The following is a 19,843-nucleotide window of genomic DNA, read 5'->3' on the forward strand; positions in this document are numbered from 1 at the left end:
TAATAAATACATGTTTAAACATTTCTCAACTCCAATTTCTAATAAGGTGAATATTAGTAGATATAACCCATATAAACAAAAGCTTTTTGGGAACTTCAAACTTCAATACTTTTAAAAAGTATAAATGGACTTTGAGACGAAAAAGTTTGAGGACTGCTGACTTAGGAAGACATTTTTCTAGCTATGTTGCAGCAAACAATTTAGAGTTAACTTTGATTCATAGTATGTTTAAAGAAAAATATATTCACTGTGTGAATACTAAATATAGTAAGCTTGACTTGCTTTTTTCTCATTGGGAGAAAAATCATAATAATATTCCATATCAAAATATTCTTATGCATGGCTTAATGCCTGGTTTACCTTTGCTAATCCCAGATCAGTTTAGATAATCATGAACAAACTGGAATAAAAAAAAGCCCTATATAAGAACTAATGTTTTTGAGAGCTTTTTTCAATGTAATGAAAATTTATTTAAGTTAACAGATTAAAATCTGCCCTATAGAAACGCACTTGGAAATCTTCCCATAAGCATGTTCTTTTCTTCATTCTGTCTGTTTTGTTGCGTTCCAATTTAGAGGACATTTGTTTCCTTCCTTTCCTTCTCTTTTTTCTTTCTTGCCTCTCGTTTCACTCATTTTCTTCCTTCTTTCCCTTTCCTTTATTAGAGCTGCAGGCATTTCTTCATGTGCTGCAGTTTTTGGTTTCTGCCAGTGTCCTCTAAGAAAAGATGCTGACTTGGTAAATATGAACAAGGCATTGCCAAAGTGTAGGTCAGTCTTTGCATTCTCAGCTCTAGAACTTAAATAGTATGTAAATTTCAAATATCAACACTGGAGTCTGTGCTGTGTTTCTAGTCTTAGATTTCTAGATGCTATGAAGGAAGTTTAGGGGAAAGGATTTTAACTTAAAACTTATACCTCCTATAATAGAAGAAATGACTTCAAAATACATTCTACTATTATACTGTGTTTTTCATAGATTTCTTTCTCATTTTTTCCTCTAGTCTAAAAGTCATTCCCGAGTTGGCCTGAAATCAAGCACCAAGCAAAAGGTATGTTTTTTCTTCCATAGTGTTCCTTTAAAAAATAATTATTTTGGGTGGGTGCTTCTATTTATTTATTTATTTATTTATTTTTCTTCCTGAAGAGAATGACTTGTCTTTGGATGGCCAGGGCATACCCAGAAACAAAGTAGTTCTTATTCCCACATGCTTTGCCTTCATAATAGCAAAACTGAAATGGGAGAGGGATCCTTGAAATGAAATATAATTTGAGGGAGATTCTTGAAACCCAGTGACAGAACCTGAGAATTTTCCCATGACTTACAAGCAATTCTGAAAGCAAGGTCAGAAGATACTGTGCTATATTCAGCTCTTTTATTTTCTAAGCACTTCACAGTGAAGGAATTGTTCCTATCTCAGTTCATATTTTTACTAAACTTTATTCTCTCAACATGTGTTGTGGAGAATAACCCTCACTTATGACCTGTGATAAATTGGTTAAAACATGAGCTCTGTGAGTCAGAAAGAATTGGTTTCAATTCTTGGTTCTGCCACTTTGCTATGTGATCTTGAACATATTTGTATAGAGAAGATGATCATACCCACTAGGGTAGCATATGTTAAGGATGAAATAAGATAATATATGTGAAAACACTTATATCCCAGTACCTGGTGCAAAGTAGCCTTTTAATAATTTTGAGGTTCTATATTTCACTGATAGTTTAGAAATTCAAAGAGTAGAAAATTTGAAATTTCAAAATATTAATTCTCAGATAAACACACATGAGTACACACATACACACTTAAATTATGTTAATTCCTGGTGATACATGGGGCAAGTTTGGAGAAGTTCATGTTTAATTTTAGAGAGGTTCATATTTACATATTATTCTTCCACTGTAGAAGTTTGCACTGATGGGAGTACTTGCCTAGCTTTTCAGAATAATGCACATAGTAACTCAGAATACCCTTCTTGATGCCAACTGTCAGAGAAAAAACACTGCAAAAATTGAAAGCATCTAAGAGGTGCTGAAGAGGATTAAAAGACGCAACGTATGTGGAAGCATTAAGCCCATGCCTGTGTCAACAGTAGCTATTTTTGTTAGAGAAACATTATGTTGATTGAGAAGATGGACAGACCCAGATTCCCACCCAGCTCCAATACTTACCACATAAAAAGAGCTAACATTGATATAGCAAGCCCTGTGCTCCAGGTACAATACGAGCATTTTACGATGAACTCATTTAATAGTCTCAGTGACCTAATGAGGTAGGTGTTCTTGTTTCTCAGGGCTTGTCAGGAGAATACCACATCAATAATTGGAAAAGAGAATCTAACTGGTTAACCGGTTGTAATGTTTTAATGAGGTAATGAAAAGGGTAAAAAGAAGGGTAGAAAGAGAGCTGTAAGGTATTAGGTAGGTAGCAAGCAATTCCAGGGAGCAGCTGCCGTCTCCAGGGCTGAGGGAGCAAAGGAAAGAGCTGGGATTACCAACACTTCCTGGACACTTAGAGGAAGGGCCCCACAGAGCTGAAATTCAGACCTCTGAGGAGGGGGCGGGTGCCAGTATCCCTGAGGGGCACATAATGAGGCTGATTCTGGAAAATCTACAAACTGGCTCGGTGGCTCTGTAGGAAGAAGAAAAGGATGGTACTGCTGAGGCGAAGTTCATAAGAAGCACACGGGAAGGAGCAAGTCCCATGTTCCTCCTCGGGCTCTGCCCCTCTCGCTAGCGCCCCTACTGGCAGATATTACAAGAAGCAGCTGACTCAGCCGAAATGTGGTTCTCAGAGTTCCAGCCCCAAGCATCACAAAGCAGATAATAGAAACGTGGGCTTGGAGATGAGCGATGATAATTTAGCAACTGGCACAATTATTAGCTCCATTTTTCAGATGAAGAAACCAAGGCACAAATATATTAAGCTATGTTTGTCCAGGGTCATGCAGCTAGGAAGAGGCAGAGGCAGAATTTAAACCTAGTCAGTCTGGATCCAAAAGTTTATGCCCTTAACCCCTTAAACAAGTGACTATGGACAGAAACACTTTTCTGACTCTTTTTTAAAATGGAGATAATACTTCTTAATGTGCAGGGCTGTCGTAAGGGTTAAACAAAACAATATAAAATATGTGCCGATCATACTTCTTGGTACATAGTAGGTTCTCAGTTAATACTAATTCTTGTTAAATATATTTTTCTTGCTTTAAGTATGAGAGGTTCATTTTGCCTTGGTGACTTTATGTGTAGTTTTGAGAGTATCTATATTGCCTTTGCCTTGGAGTGGTTCCATTGCCAGTGAGTTGTTTATTTAATTTAATTCCTCCAACTTTACATATTTTAAAGTATTTAAAGTTTTCTGTGTTGGAAAGTAAACAGCAGAGAGAAGTTAATCCTGGAGCTTGATCAATGGAGGCTTTATTGAGGATTTCCTTAAAACTCAAAATTTATCAGGGGCTATGTCAGAGCACAGAACTGGTCTTTCACTTCAGATTTTAAACAGTGGGAGAAATCATTAAACGTATTCATTCATTATTTAATGCAACAATTATTTATTGGGTGCCTAATTGTACTGGATGCTGTGCTGTCCATCAAGGGTTATATAAACACTGACCGATGGACCCTGCTTTCAAGACTGTTTCTTACAATTTAGTAGTGAGTATGATGCAACATCTCAGCTGCACATTCTCCCTCACTCTTTTTCATCTTGGCAGGTGTGTTATGTGTGTGTGTCTTGCTACATAGATGTAATGCTATCTTGTGGGTAAAATATCTATTAGGCCTACTACCGAGTTGACCTATGTCCAAGGGAGATTAATGGGTGTGGGGAGGTATGAGGGGAGGGCAGCTGCCTCTCCTGAAGGACAGTCATTCATTAACTGGGGAAGAGACAAATGTCAAACTAGACACAGGGAATTAGTGGGAAAGGCTGAGAGGCCAGGCACACTGGAAAGCCCTTGGGTCCCTGGTGGTAGGTGGTAAGAAGTATGCATACAGGGATGTGAGAGTTAAAGGGTCCAGGCTGGATGCCATGATGCTTAATGGGCCTTTTTGCTCTAACGTGGTTGATAGCTTGGGAGACAGGATCTAGGACAGCCAAGACCTTAGAGTCCTGGTAGTAGGTAACTGTGATAAGATGAGGAACCTCTTTTATATAAGTCAGGCTTCTTAAAAATGGTTTGTTCCCCGTCTATGTTTACTTTCTTTTGTTTAAAAGTGCCAACTGCCTGAGTAGCCCTAAATGAACTAAGGGAAGAGCTTTGTGTAGTACTTCGGTCAGAACTCTAAGGGGAAGCTGGCCTTGGAGGTCAGCAAGGTGTAGTGGTGGTGTCCAAGATCCTCATGAGAAAATTCCAAGGTCATAGTCATGTGGTCAAGATCTTGTAGTTTTTTCTGGAAATTCTGAAAAAATTAAAGAGATTAGGTTTTGTGGAGATATATTTTATAGGACATGGGAATACCCAAAACCAGTCCTTGATCCCTGTGGCTCAAGAGAATCAGAGGAAAATAAACGAATACGGGACAAAAACTTGCACATGAATATTGTTTCCCTAATGTAGAACTTCAGTGAGCTAGGCTGAGAGAAATTGAAGACTCTTTTGTCTCCATTCCATAAAATCTACTCACTGCTCCCTAAGTATCTTTTCGAGAGTAATAACAATAGTAAAATAGTATACAGTCAATGCTCTGGTTGCTTTGCAAACATTCTGTGGTTGCATTGTTTTCATTAAAGATTTTTTTTCAGATTATACTTTATTTTTTAAGAGCAGTTTTAGGTTCACAGCAAAATTGAGTAGAAGGTACACAGATTTCCTGTATACCCTCTACCCCTTACCATGCATAGCCTCCTGCATTGTCAATTCTCCCACCAGAGTGGTACATTTATTATAACTGATGGGCCTGCATGGACACATCATTATCACTCAAAGACCTTACCTTACATTAAGGTTCATTCTTGGTGTATTAGGTCATTCTTGTGTTGTTATGAAGAAATACCTGAGACTGGATAATTTATAAAGAAAAAGGATTTAATTGGCTCATAGTTTTGCAGGCTGTACAAGCATGGTGCTGGCATCTGCTTGACTTCTGGGGAGGTTTTAGGGAGCTTGGCAGAAGGCGAAGTGGATCAGGCATGTCACATGGTGACAGCAGGAGCAAGAGAGAGCAAGGGGGACGATGTCACACACTTTTCAATAGCTGGTTCTTGTGAGAACTATCACGAGAACAGCACCAATGTGATAGGGCTTAACCATTCATGAGAAATCTGGCTTCATGATTCAGTAGCCTCCCACCAGGCCCTACCTCCAATATTGGGGATTACAATTCAACATGGGATTTAAAGGGGACAACATCCAATCTATATAACTTGGTGCATTATACTATATGGGTTTTGACAAATGCATAATGATGTGTATCATTACAGTATTATATCATTACAGCATAATGATGTGTATCATTACAGAATAGTTTCATTGTCCTGAAAATCCTCTGTGCTCTGTCTTTCATCTCTCTCTCCCCCCACCACTGAGAACCACTGATCTTTTTACTGTCTTCATAGTTTGCTTTTCCCAGAGTGTCACATAGTTGGAATTATATAGTATGTAGCCTTCCCAGATGGCCTTCTTTCACTTAGTAATATGCATTGAAGTTTTCTCCATGTCTTTTCATAGCTTGATAGCTCTGAACCTTTCAGCACTGAATAATATTTCATTGTCTGGATGTACCACAGTTTATCCATTCGTTCACTGAAGGACATCTTGGTTGCTTTCAAGTTTTGGCAATTATGAACAAAGCTGCTATAAACATTCCTGTTGGATGGACATAAGTTTTCAACCCTTTTTTTGGTAAATACCAAGGAGTGTGATTGCTGGCTTGTATGGTAAGAGTATGTTTAGTTTTGTAAGAAACTGCCAAACTGTCTTTTGCATTCTCATCAGCAATGGAAGAGTTCTTATGGTTCCACTTCCTTGTTAGCATTTGGTGTTATCAGTGTTCTGGATTTTGGTCATTTTGATAGGTATACTGTGGTATCTAATTGTTTTAATTTGCATTTGCCTTATAACATGTGATACGGAGCATCTTTTCATATGATTATTTGCCCTATGTATATCTTTTTTGGTGAGGTGTCAACTAAAGTCTTTGGCCAATTTTTTAATCTGGTTGTTTTCTTTCTCATTGTTGAGCTTTGAGAGTTCTTTATATATTTTGGATAACAGTTCTTTATCAGATAAGTCTTCTGCAGATATTTTCTTCCTGTCTGTGGCTTGTCTTTGGATTCTTTTGACAGTGTCTTTTACAGAGAAGAAAATATTCATTTTAATGAACTCCAGCTTATCAATTCTTTCTTTCATGGACCATGCCTTCAGTGTTTTCATCCCATTTTTTCAGAAAGAAAATTGATTTGCTAAAGCCTATAGTTAATAGAGTGTTTTAAATATCCTCATTCTCCCAGCCAAACATTTCACCATGCCATGGTGTTCAGTGATCTTGAGTTTAATATATCCTTTTTCCTATCAAAGCAATCTACTCAGATCAGATAAATAAACTCACAGTAAGTTACACTTGATTTATATGACTTCAAGTCTAATATCTCCTAAGGGTATTTGCATTTTAATAGGTAGCAGAAGGGTACATGTTAGCAAGCAGGGTACATGTTTTGGTTGGTAGAAAGACCTTATCTTTGCTGTTAAAATTACATTGTTTACCTTCAAGATTACTTCAGCAGGAAACATCAATTGGTTAGATGACCTAGGGTCACAATGCATATCACTGGTGTGCAGCCAATACTCCAGTTTGGAGCATTGAGGCTAGCATGTTTGTATTCAGTCCATGATCTTCCTCCCACCCCCATTCCCCATGAACCTCCTCACTTATGAGTGTAGTGTCCCTTGTTCCCACTCAACCGCAAACTCTCCTCCAAACAGAAGTTGTATTTTGTTAATATTTGTAATTTTCCCAACTTCCTTCTCTTTTGTATCTAGTATCTGAGAGTTTCATAACTATTGATAAGAACACCCTGTGCCCCCACGTTACAGCAGAGAAACAATGCCATGGACTGTGGTGATGCCTAATGTTAGTCTCAGGTCCCTGGAGAAGTAGCTTTTAATTTTTCCTGCTAAAGACTAAAAAAGGCTCTTGAACATTTCTTGTGTTATTCTTGTTTTCTCATTCGATTCTGATGCTCCCTTAGCAGTGTTCTTTTGCCCTTCGAATCCCTCCACTCAATCCCCACTCCCTTGCCCCCATTCGCAACCTCCTTCACTTTCAGCATCCTGCACCAGAGTGGTACATTTGTTATCATCAATGTAGTTACGCTGATGCTTCTTTATCACCCAGAATCCATAGTAGTTTACATTTGGGTTCACTCTTGGTGAACATTCTAGGGGTTTAGAGAAATGTATAATGACATGTGTCTATCTAATATTGTAGTATCGAACAGAATAGTTTCACTGCCCAAAATACTCTTCAGCTCTGCTTACTAATCTCCGCTCCCCTCAACTCCTGACAACCACTGATGTTTTTACTGTCTCCATTGTTTTTTTGTTTTTTTTTCCTTTGAGATGGAGTCTTGCTCTATCACTCAGGCTGGAGTGCAGTGGCATGATTTCGGCTCATCGCAACCTCCACCTCCTGGGTTCAAGCGATTCTTCTGCCTCAGCCTTCTGAGTAGCTGGCATTACAAGCACCTGCCACCATGCCTGGCTAATTTGTGTATTTTTAATAGAGACAGGGTTTCACCACAATGGCCAGGCTGGTCTCGAATTCCCGACCTCAAATGATCCACCTGCCTTGACCTCCTAAAGTGCTGACCTTACAGGTGTGAGCCACCGCACCCAGCTGTCTCCATTGTTTGGTCTGTTCCAGAATGTCACATAGTTGGAATAATGCGGTATGTAGCCTTTTCAGATTGGTGTCTCTTGTTTAGTAATATGCATTTAAATTTCCTCCATGTAGTTTCATGGTTTGATGGCTCATTTGTTTTTAGCACTGAATAATGTTCTGTTTTCTGGGTGTATCACAGTTTATTTATTCATTTAACTACTGAAGGACATCTCAGTGTCTTTCAAGGTTTGGCAGTTGTGAATAAAGCTGCTATAAACATCTATGTGCAGGTTTTTGTGTGGACGTGTTTTCAACTCATTTGGGTAAAATGAAGGAACACAGTTACTGAATCAATTTTTATTTTTATTTTTTTCCCACAAATGACTCAGAGCCTTTGCTCCATTTCCCTCAAGTATCTGCTCCAACTTTTGTGTTTTCTCACTTGTGCTTCCTTGGTTTTGGCCATGTGTTTCCTGCATTAAGTCTCCAGAGTCCCCAAGAATGATCTATGTCCCCTTGGAGGAATGTAAGAAAGAGTGAGATGCTCTTTATCAGTAATGCAGGGGAGGTTTTTAAATTTTTTTTAATTTTTAATTTTTAATTTTTTTTTTTTTGAGACAGAGTCTTGCTCCATTGCCAGGCTGGAGTGCAGTGGCACAATCTCGGCTCACTGCAACCTCCGCCTCCTGGATTCAAATGATTGTCCTGCCTCAGCCTCCCGAGTAGCTGGGACTACAGGCGCCCACCACCACGCCCAGATAATTTTTTTTTTTTGTATTTTTAGTAGAGACAGAGTTTCACCATGTTGGCCAGGATGGTCTCAATCTCTTGACCTCGTGATCTGCCCGCCTCGGCCTCCCAAAATGTTGGGATTAAAGGCATGAGCCACTGCGCCTGGCCCATGCAGGGAAGTTTTTAATGTAGCAACTAGATTTGGACAAGTCAAGGAGAAGAAACCAGAGGATGAGTTTATAGCACCTAAGAGTTAAATTCCAGTCCTGCCATGCAGTTCTTACGGCCATGCAGTTCTTACTGGGCCTTTTACATCACTATGAGGGTCTGAACACTGAATCTACCTTGAGGGAAAATAAAAGTCACTGCTTTCTGATAGTGACAATTATCAGGCTCCCTAGAGCAGAGCCTGTATTATTATCTTTAATCCAATGTTATCTTTCCATGGCCTGTGAAAGATGCCCAGTGGCTTTTTGGAAGATGCTGCCTAATAAAAGTGACAAAACAAGCAAGCTGAATTTAAAAGTTAGAGATCCTCTCTACAGACTCACAACAATAGGGACTTTAGGAGAGCCTATTATTTCTATTTTTTTTCCAGAAAAAAATGCTGAATTAACATTTTAATATATTGGTTAATTAAAAAAATCTAATTAACTTTTCTAGATAGAGGGAAGTTTTTGAGGCAAGTATTATTCAAAAGATCAAAGGCTATGTGTTAAACACACTGAAACTAACTTTTATAGTCATCTCTTCTCTGAATTGTATCCATAAAAAGACCCAGAAGGACAAACTTGGCATTTTAGCAATGTAGGTCAAATTCTATCGCTATGAGCTCCAGGGGACAGGCTGTCCAGTGCTTTTACTCTTCTTGAACTTGTGTTCTATTGAATAGCATTTGGAGAATATGAGCCTGGGTCTGAGGCTTTGAGAGTATATCATGGATTTTGTAAAAAATTTGTTTTTAATTGACAAATAATAATTGTATATATTTATGGGGTCCAATGTGCCATAGATTTTTAATGTGATGGCATTTGTTAAATGGGAATTGAAGTCATTTCACTTTTTGTCTTATCCTTTTTCTCTTCCCTTGCCTTGGTGGAGAGCAATCTAAGTCTTACCAAGGTGTGTACTCCCCCCATACCCCACTGGCTCCGGTCAAGGGTCTCCTTCATTTCCATCTTCTCTCCCTTAATTTTCAAACATCCTGAGACATCCCAAAGATAGACTGCATGTTCAGATTTGCTTACGTTACAGTCAAGCATCTCAAACTTAGAAGAGTGGGCTTCAGGAATGGTGTAGGCCAGTGGCTTTAGGAGCCCTCTTCAGCAAAGAGCGGGTGTATTCTTGTAAATTGTGTGGGAAGTAAGGCCCAAGCTGGATTGCTCAAAGCATTCACCTTGTATTTCTGGAGCAAAGGAAAAATAATAGTGCCTCAGAGTACAACTCACTTTGTTAAATATTAAACATGGTCACTTTCCAGTTCCCCTGTGGTTTCCTGAGTTTCAGCAGGTTTATTCAAGCTCGTCCTCTAGAGTGCATTTCTAGCCTGTGAGTTAAACCCAGTTTTTCAGAATGACAGTCACTCTCAGAGGTGGGGCCTAGGTGAGGTTTTGCTGGGAAATGTCAGAAAGGAGCTGTAAAGCCATCCAAATGTGATGCCATTTCTTCCCTTCTTGAAGGGACTACCAACTGGAAAACCCATGGCACAACTCAGAAAAGCTGGTCAGACTGTTATGAGGTCAAAATTTTGGTTTTGTGTCTCTATGTAGCCTTTATTTTAGGTTAACTAAAACAAAAGTTTTCATAAATAAATTAAAATCTTCAGTTCTTCAGAAATGCTCAAGGTAAGATTTAAGAAATAAAGAATGAAAATCCATCTCATTTCCCCCACTTCTTATAACAAATACCATTCTCTATGCAGAGATTAGAAAATCAGGCCAGGTGCAGTAGCTCACATTTGTAATCCTAGCACTTTGGGTAGCCAAGGTGGGAAGATTGCTTGAGGCCAGGAGTTCGAGATTAGCCTGGGCAACATGGCAAGACCCCATTTCTACAACAAAATTTAAAAAATTAGTTGGGCATGGTGTTGTAGCTATAGTCCTAGCTACTTGAGAGGCTGAGGTGGGAGGATTGCTTAAGCCCAAGAGTTAGAGGTTACAGTAAGCTATGATCATGCCACTGCACTCTAGCCTAGGTGACAGAGTGAGACCCAATCTCAAAAAAAAAAAAAATCACAATTCAGTTATGTTTTCTTTTGCCCATTTGAGTGATTTTAAAAAATACTGAGCCAATATTTTAAAATATGAGTGTTTTCACATAAATACCTGGCTTTCTGGCTTGTTTTGAAAAATTGGAGTATCTGAAAAGTTAGCTTGGATTTCCAAATGCCAACGATCAACCATGATGAGGGGCCCCTGCCCACTCTAAACAGGGAAAGGCACCTGCAGTTAATCACAGTCTTCACCTTTCCCTGTTGTATACCTGATACACTCCAGCTCATGCCTTTCACTGCCTTCCTGGCCCCTAGTAGCACTGAAGTCTTTGACTTCTAATCTGTGGGATATTATGCTACTGTTTTCCCTGAGGAGTTCAAAGTCCTTATGCTTTAGCAGAGCTCAACCCTGGGCTGTCTTGCAAACACATTCTATTTAGCAAATTCATTAATTATGGTTCAGATTTTCTTTGAAACATGTTAGGCTCCAAGAAAATTAATTTGAACAAATATTCTTTGTTTTAAACTTATTTTCTTGCAATGCATTGTGACATTAACACTTTTTAGTAAATAATTCCGTTTCATACAATCTTGCATTTCCTCTAAGTCCCTAGACTTACAGAATGACAGTTCTGCATTCTATTTAAGCTAAGAATCGTTTTCTATTAAAATGAAATTAAAGATAGGTGTTAACACATGAATAGTCTGGCTTCCTACATAATTACATTAGTCCAAGTTCATATATTATTCCAAACATGAATCTTTCAGGCCAAAAATATTCTCAAACATCAATACCGAATCCTGAAACAACCAATGTAGGGATTAAATAGGAGGGAGAAATATTAATATCTTCACAAAAGGAAGAAGTAGCAAGGAAAAGCTGGACTTTAAAATGCAAATGATAGGATTCTGGGAGGCTGCTGCCTGTACTGATGGGTCCAGAACCTCCAGAACCATGACCAGGTACTGGTCTAAGGTAAGGTGAGTGAGGCAGGCACAGAATTTAAGAGGGTGCCAACAATCTCAGTTATCACCAAAAATAATTTATTAACAAGTTCTGTTATTTCCCATCCTCCCCATTTTACAGCTGAAAAAAACTGAGGCTTAAAGATATTGAATAACTTGTCCAAGGTAACAGCTAATAATTGACAGAGCCAGGATCCAAGCAGCTTGACTACAGAACCTACCCATGTCCATTTACTATAAAGTCTGGTACTTCTTGACTGACTCAGCCTACAGTTAGATCGTCACACTCGTTGGATGCCAGCGTGACTCCACTATCCTGATGGTACCTACGAGGTTCATGACCTCAGCGCAGCCATACATAGACTGGCTCTAGGGAGCTGAATTAATTTAGTGGGCAGATGTGGCCTGTTGGTTTTCTTGTACTTCAGGCCTTCTGTTCAATGCAGTGTTAGGGAGGAGAGGGAGGAGACGGATACAGGGAGAGAAGGAACGAGAATCAGGAAATACGTAGACACAGAGAGACACTGGAACCTAAAGACCAAAACAATGAACAGATAACCTGTGGTTGGTGGAGGCAAGAGCAATGGAGAATGGACTGTTTCACCATAAAGTGTGAGCCCAGAATGGAGAGCACGGTGGCATCCTGCAGCTGAAGAGAATTCACATAACTCATACTAGAGCTGTACTGAAATGACCTTCCAGGCTCTGGGAGTATGTCTGTGGCCACTCGAGCTTGTTTTCTGGCTTCCTTGCTGTGTGTTCGTCTCTTGTCCTTCCCTAAACATCCATCTTGAATTTTAAACATTATTTTAAATTGGCAGTCCATATATTAATAGAAATAGCCTAAGGTGTTTACTGCAACCCAGAAGAGCCCAGTGGGCCCCATCCCTGCTTTCAGGACTCCCTCTTCCCCATCTGAGGTGTCCTGTTGTCCTGTCTTTTCACTGACCTCCTTTTTTCCTGGCACCTGCCTTCGTAGCCATCATTATACTAATATAAGAGCCTTTATCAGCAGAGCCATGTTTTTCCTTTGCGATGCTTCATGAAATGGTAAAGAGCCCAGTTGTCTGTGCTCCTGCAGCTGGGAGTGCTTCGTTATGTCAGTTTCTCCATGCCTTCAGGGCCTGAAGCAGAGAGTGAGGAGGAGAGGGCTGGCCAAGAAGGGGGCAGTGTCTGAGAGGGAAGGCATTCAGAGCTAAGAAGGAAGTTCTGTTACATTTGCAGTACACTGGAAGCATATCTGTCTACAGGCATATTTCCTGTGGAATACTTACCTTTAATTTCAGACTTGCTGCTACTGCCATAACCAGATTTAAAATATATTTGGTAGATGTTCCTGCACCACTTAACTCATTAAAAATAATATTTAACTCTCTAACTCAGTGATTCTCAGTCCTGTCATATTCAACAACCCATTTGGCAATAAATATTTAACATTTTGTAATGATGACTCTTTTATTACTTGTATGGATAATATAACCTATTTATGCATAATTTTTAAAATTCTCTAACTGTACAAGAAAAAATAACAGGAAATGAAATAAGTAAATATCAATTATTGGGCAGGAGTCTACCAGAGAAATATAAGGCTGTCAAGTATTCTTACCTTTTTTTAGCTGGGACTGTGAATAATGCAGTCTGATAAGGTGTTTTATATTAGCCACTCAGAACAATATGAGTGGTTAATATATAAGTACCATTATATTCCATGATGTGGTTGCCCGAAAAGGTGACTGTGGCAAGCAGAATAATGGTTTCTCCAAAAATGTCCATGTCCCAAACATTGGAACCTGTGAATACATTGCCTTACATGGCAAAAGGTACTTTTCAGATATGATTAAGTTAAGGATCTTCAGATAGGGAGGTTATACTGCATTGTCTGGTGGGCCAAATGTAATCACAAGGGTCCTTGTAAGAGAGAGGCAGGAGTATTAGAGTCAGAGAAGGAAATACAACAACAGAAACAGAGGCTGGAGTGATCCAGGGCCATGAGCCAGTGAATGCCAGCAGCCACTAGAAGCTAGAAAAGGCAAGAGAAGGGGTTATCCTTAAAACTTCCCGAAGGACCACAGACAGCCCAGTGGGTCACTTTAGACTTCTGATCTCTAAAATTATAAGAAAATAAATTTGTGTTGTTTGAAGCCCCTATGTTTGTGGTAATTTCTTACGGTAACAAAAGGATACTAATACAGCCATCAACTCTTGGAAAATTCCAAACTATCAAAGTACAGTCTTTATAAAATTTATATGATCGCTTCCTTCCTGGACAATTCGTTATGTATTCAAAGTGTGCAAAAATACTTTGTAATTATACGTAAAACACAGCTTGATTCTAGACTCAAAAAATTATTAGGGTTTTCCTTCTGTTGCCTATCAAGTCTTCTGTTTTCATGCTCTTATGTCCTCTCTCTTCTCTACTCTCACCCACTTGCAGTTTTTGGTTTATATCTCATGCCAAGCAATTTAGCTTCCACCTTTTTTTGAGGTCTTCTTGCAGACAATGGCCTTGTGGCTTTGCCTTGCCTTTGCAGAGCAGCCCTTTAAGATGTTTTCCACAAACATGGTTCCTTCCCCCAAGGATGCCAGCTACTAAAATTCTTGTATGAGGAAGTTGTTCTTCCTTCAGCCTAAAATGACCTTCAGCTTCCAGTTCCTGAGTTTGACTGATGCCCAGTGGTCCTTCAAAACTCATCTCAAGTGCCGTATCTTCCAAGCAGCATCTTTCACCTCCACTTCATGGATAGGTCCTCCTCTTGGGTTTTCATTGATATCTAGACTTATGTATCTTTTATCTTTTACCTACTTTGTTTTTTCTGTGTGCAAACACTATGCTAAGCATTTTAGATATATTTTGTCATTTATCTTCTATATCAATCCTGTGAGTTATTATTTATCCTCATTTTATAATGAAGAAACTGAGACCCAAAGAGTAAATATTTAAAATTTATAGATTAAAAAATAAAGGATTCTTGTACTTAGAATCCTTGATGTTTACAAAATATTAAGTTTCAAAGGGTTACCTTTAAAAGGATTAGATGTTTACAATTTTTTACCCATTAGTTATTATTTATTATATTTGTATGTACATAGAGAAAAGTTTTCAGACTATGCCCCAAACTCTTCAGGTTGTCTGGGTTTACTTTATGCCTTTGTATCATTTGAACTTTTTACAATTGTTAATTAGTGGGTTCTAACTTATTTGGCCTTCATGTATAAAATTTAAAGAAAAAAATAAAGGTTTTAATGGTGTTTTAAATATTTTCTAGGCCAATTCTTTGCTTTTATGTTTTTAAATATAATTTTTCATGTGTAATAACAAATTTCATTCATTCACATACTGATATGCTCCATGCTTACTTGAGTGTCACTATGAACCAGGTTCAGATCTAGGCATGCAGTATGATAGTGAATAAGAAAGACGAGGGCTTTGCCTCTGTGGATCTCACTTTCCAGTGGCGAATGTGTTCAACACTCTAGCAGGTAGCCACAGTATTATGAAGAGAAAGAAAGCAAGGTAAGGGCTAGAAAATGGTGGGGGGTTCTCTGATACACAGCTGAAGGAGGTCTCTTCGGGGGTCTGATATGTGAGCATGGGCCTGGGTAAAGTCAGTGAGAAAGCCATGTAAACATCTGGTGAAGTGTGTTGCAGAGTGTCATTTATAATGTGTATGCAATAATTTGGGTTTTATTTTGAAATCAGAGTTACTCATATCGAAGGTGTCTATTGAGCATGTACTAGGTGCTTGGTGGGTAGGATTGGGGTAGATAACAGGGAAATATGAGACATGACCTTAGCCACCTTGTTTACAATCTTGATGAGAAAAAATATGCATGTAAAAATATAGAATAGTAAAATATTATGGAATTATTTGACACTAAATTATATGACACAGATTCTAGGTTTTGAGAGATCCCTTTGGGTCTTTCCCCTTTTAAAAGTAAAAGTATAATTTTATTAGATTCAAACCTTCTTAAGGACAAGGCAGTAGAACTAAAATAAGAAGGTGAGAAAAAGGTTCTCTAATAGAACTTTAGTTCTCACTCCTGTAGGGATGTCTTCCTCTTAGGACGCTACTGAGGGAGGTTGTGAAGTATGATTCTGATTGGAGATAGGAATCTCTATTGGAAACCAGACAGTTGATTTACGGTAGATGGCATCCGCAGAAGTGGTAGGTTTCCTTGGACCCAGACTCTTGTGTCACTGAAGTATGGTGGGAAGAGTAGCAAATGTGTTATTTTTCTTGCTTCTCTTCCCCATGGCTCCCATGTGCTATCAACAACTGAGATTTCAATTTAGACTTAAAATCAAATTAAGACTATGCACCAGATTTAGCTCATTTGGTGATGTCAATAAATGATTTGTGACTAGAACATGAATATGCTAACAGTATTTGTGCTAGTGGGATTATGACAGTTTCTGTATTTTTCAAGTTTTCTGCTTTCCACAAATCCTGATTGTTCATAACACAGTTTCTAATTATACTTCAGTTTCTGATATTACCTATGAAATAAAAAGAGGTAAAAATTAATAATTTGAAAAAGCATTAGATTCATTTTGCTAATGAGTACATTTCCAGTTTTCACAATAGACTTTTCTCTACTAAATTTAATATTTTGCTTCAAAGATTGATGCTTGAATCAACTCTCTTTTATTTTAATGAGGAGTATCATTGCAAGCATTAATTATAATATGTAGTGTTCACACTATGATTTTCACCCAAAAATGTAGAAACATATTTTTAAAATCAGTAATCCCTTAAATAAGCCTACCATAGCAGATAGGCAGCAAATATTTACGTTTTTAAAGAAGGGCTTAGAGGTTAGCTGACAAGAAAAAGAACACAGTGACAAAAAAACTGGATAAGTTTTTCTTCCGCCTGATAGGAAATATACTTTTTTGAAAAGCTGCCTAGACTGTTCATCAAACTGATCCTAATGAGGCTAGTGAGGTTTCCTGAAATACACATAAATACAAACCTGAGTAGGAAGGCTTTCCCTGTGGTTTTGATTTATAATTTCATTAGCTGCAAAATCAAAGACAAGGCTCCCCTTTGTTTTGTTCTGTGGTGTTAGAATTCCAGGCAATGAGCTCTACATGTGCTGCTTCTCAGATGGGGGCCTTTTATTGTTTCTGATGCTCTTTCTTGCAATTGCACCATGGCAATGTGCTAATCCTAGTCCTGTTTTCCTGCACATGCCTGCCTTGCCTTTCCTTTGCTCTGCCCCCTATAACAGTAGGATCAAACCTTGCAGGTTAGATTGATTCTCATGCTCCTCCTTGTCAGTTGATTTCTGGCAGGAATCAACCAATGGAAGGTTCTGGAAGGTTGGAGGTTGGGAGAAGCCAGAGCCCCCAGCTTCCTCCAGGTGATCCAGATGTCTGCCATCTCCCTTTATGCCTGTAGCTTGGGGAGGTGGGTAGTGGCTTTCTGCTGCTGCTAGTCTCTGGGCTGCCTCACTTTCCTGTTTGGCTCTCAGCAGCTCTTGCATTGCCTGTGCCACCAATTCTCTGTTGTTAAAGTTTCTGTTTTAGATTTAAAGTGGTTTTTGATTTCCTACTTAGACCTTGGCTGATACAGGTATCATTTCCCAGGGATACTTGCTAACAGAATGAACTGTGGTTTTCATGAGAATTTTTGGAAAATTAAAGTTTATAAAATTTACCTCATTTTAAGCCTGAAGGAAGAGAATAATATGGGAAAACTTAGAAGATAATAATGATATCATTTTGTAGGCAGCTATTTCTGAGCTGATGAATTATTTTACATGCTGCTATAAAATGAGACATTAATTTCATAGACCTTTGAGTTTCTTTAATATACACTTTGGATTTATAACATTTTTATAATTAGCAAACGATCTAATGTGAAATAAAATGATCCCACTACAAAATACTAATTGAAATACTTAAAAGATTATATATAACAGCATAACATCATTGTCCTTATTTGAGACAGATATAACCATAAGATAGACTGAGAAATAAGTTTACATGATTTTTCTGAGATAGAGGAAAAATGTATATCCTGGATCAGTTACCAGCATTGATAAGAAAGGGACTAGTATCTAGCATCTTCCACATTTCCTTAGCCACACAGCGTTCTGCAGTGGGAAAGCCACTGGACTTGGAATCACAAAACATAATTCTTATCCAAGGTGAGGTTTGATAGAGACAGGGATGTGCAAGTCATTTATTGAGGGAAGGACTTGTAAGGAAGTGAGGGAATACGATGGGGAGGGATCCAAGATAAGCAAAGATGTGTTTCAGCTGAAGTCTAGTCTCAGCCTGATTGCACAGGAAACATCGGAGCTTGAATGTCACCAAAGTGGCTGGGCTTTGGTACCCCTGTATCAGTCGGTCATTCACTGTGGGAGGCCCCTGGGGTAAATGTATATAATCCCCCAAGCATTAACATGGAGGGCAATTCTCTGGAGAAAGGTGCAGCTATGAGCTCCTAGCAGCAACACCCACAAGTTGCTGACAGGTGGATAAACTGACCTAATAAAAGAGAGATGTGTGAGACAGCCACAGCATCTGCTGTAGATACCAAAAAACACAGTGTCGTGTCTCTATCACTTACAAAGCTTTTGGTACCAGACAGGATATGTAACCCCTCCAAGCCTCAGTTTCCTTATCTGTTTTAAAAATAAAAATGTCAGGGAGTTGGTAATAAGAACTACTTTGACTATCACTCATAAATGTGCTTTGCAGCTGGAGACGATTATCCTAAGTGAATTAAAGTAGAAACAAAATCAAATACTTCATATTCTCACTTTTAAGTGGCAACTAAACATTGGGTACTCATGGACATGAAGATGGGAACAATAGACACTGGGAGCTGGCAGAAGCAGGGAGAGGAGGAGGAAGGGGGACAAGGGCTGAAAACTACCTATTGGTACTATGCTCACTACCTTGGTGATGGGACCTCAGGTAGTGACCTCAAACCTCAGCATCATGCAATATACCCATGTAACAAACCTTTCCACATATTCACTGAATCTAAAGTAGCATAGGAAGTAGATATATAAGCAGTGAACTATATTTTGTAATTGATTATTTTAATACAGAGCATACAAAAACAAGAGTAATTAATCCTGCCAAGAGAAATCGGAAAAGTCTTCATATAGGAGGTGGTATTTGGGTTGACCATTAAAAGATGAATACGAGTTTTCAAAATGGACATAGGTAGACAGAAGGCGTGCTGAGTAGAAAAAACAGCATCAGCAAAGGTATAGAGACATGAAATCACCTGGAATGATGAGCTAATGCCAGGTGCTTTAGTGACTAATGCAAAGGGTGTGTTGTGGGTTGGGGTGGAGATAATTAGATAAGTAGAATGTGTGGAGAAAGGTTGAACCAGGCCAGATGGCAATGCCCTGTATTATATTCTAAGGAATCAGAGCAGAGAGACATCACTAACATAGATGTATGTGTATAGACCATACACATACAGTCAACATAGTGGAAATATTAAACCGAGGTGTGACTGGTTGACAAGGCAGTGTTGGAGTGAAGGTCTTGCTGGAGTTAGAAGGAGCCTTACCTGCCATTTTCAAATGGGTTTCAGATGCAGTCTTACAGTGAAAGTTAACACAGTCTAAAAGTCAGAGTTGTTCTGATGGAATCATTGAGGGTAAAGGGTGAGAAGGGGCCTGTAGGATGGGGGCCCAGAGACCTATCTGAGTGTCCCTTTGCTCTTTTTGTTTACCAGGTGAAAAAACAAAAAGTCACATGAAATTGTGTATGATTTACCTTAGGCTAGAACACGAATCTGTGAAAGTGTTGGAAAACCTTCCACCTTACGTTTATGTTCTTTATATATCTAAATATTATGGACAAAATCTCAAATGACGTGTGAAGTTTTGTTTCACAGAATGTTGAGTTGTAATAGAGTCCAGTCAATGTTGGCTGTTATTATTACTGTTTTACCCATTAACCAAAGCACTCAAGTATATTTAGGAAGCAGGTATGGGAAGGGTGAGGGAGAGAGAGTGTGAGAATGTGCTGAATCCCTTCTTGGATCTGGGCTGGGGAAGGGAAATGGGAGTCCTGTGTCTGGGCTGATGATGGGACAGCTGTCAGAAGTTGTCTCCTGCAGGCTACAGTCCCTCTCT

The 19,843-nt window shown here is 38.8% G+C and overlaps 1 protein-coding gene across 5 annotated transcripts in view; it reads left to right on the forward strand.

Annotated features, from left to right (window-relative positions):
• RASGEF1B (RasGEF domain family member 1B) overlaps positions 1 to 19,843 on the forward strand; it is a 620,736-nt gene that overhangs the window by 125,453 nt on the left and 475,440 nt on the right. For all 5 annotated transcript variants that reach the window (XM_009447655.5, XM_054682937.2, XM_054682934.2 and 2 more), the window contains one exon: positions 1,004 to 1,051. In XM_009447655.5, coding sequence (XP_009445930.2) covers positions 1,004 to 1,051 — 48 coding nt within the window. Of the gene's footprint in view, positions 1 to 1,003; positions 1,052 to 19,843 lie in introns of those variants that run through there.

Source organism: Pan troglodytes, chromosome 3, assembly GCF_028858775.2.
Source record: "Pan troglodytes isolate AG18354 chromosome 3, NHGRI_mPanTro3-v2.0_pri, whole genome shotgun sequence".
Lineage (NCBI taxonomy): Eukaryota > Metazoa > Chordata > Mammalia > Primates > Hominidae > Pan > Pan troglodytes.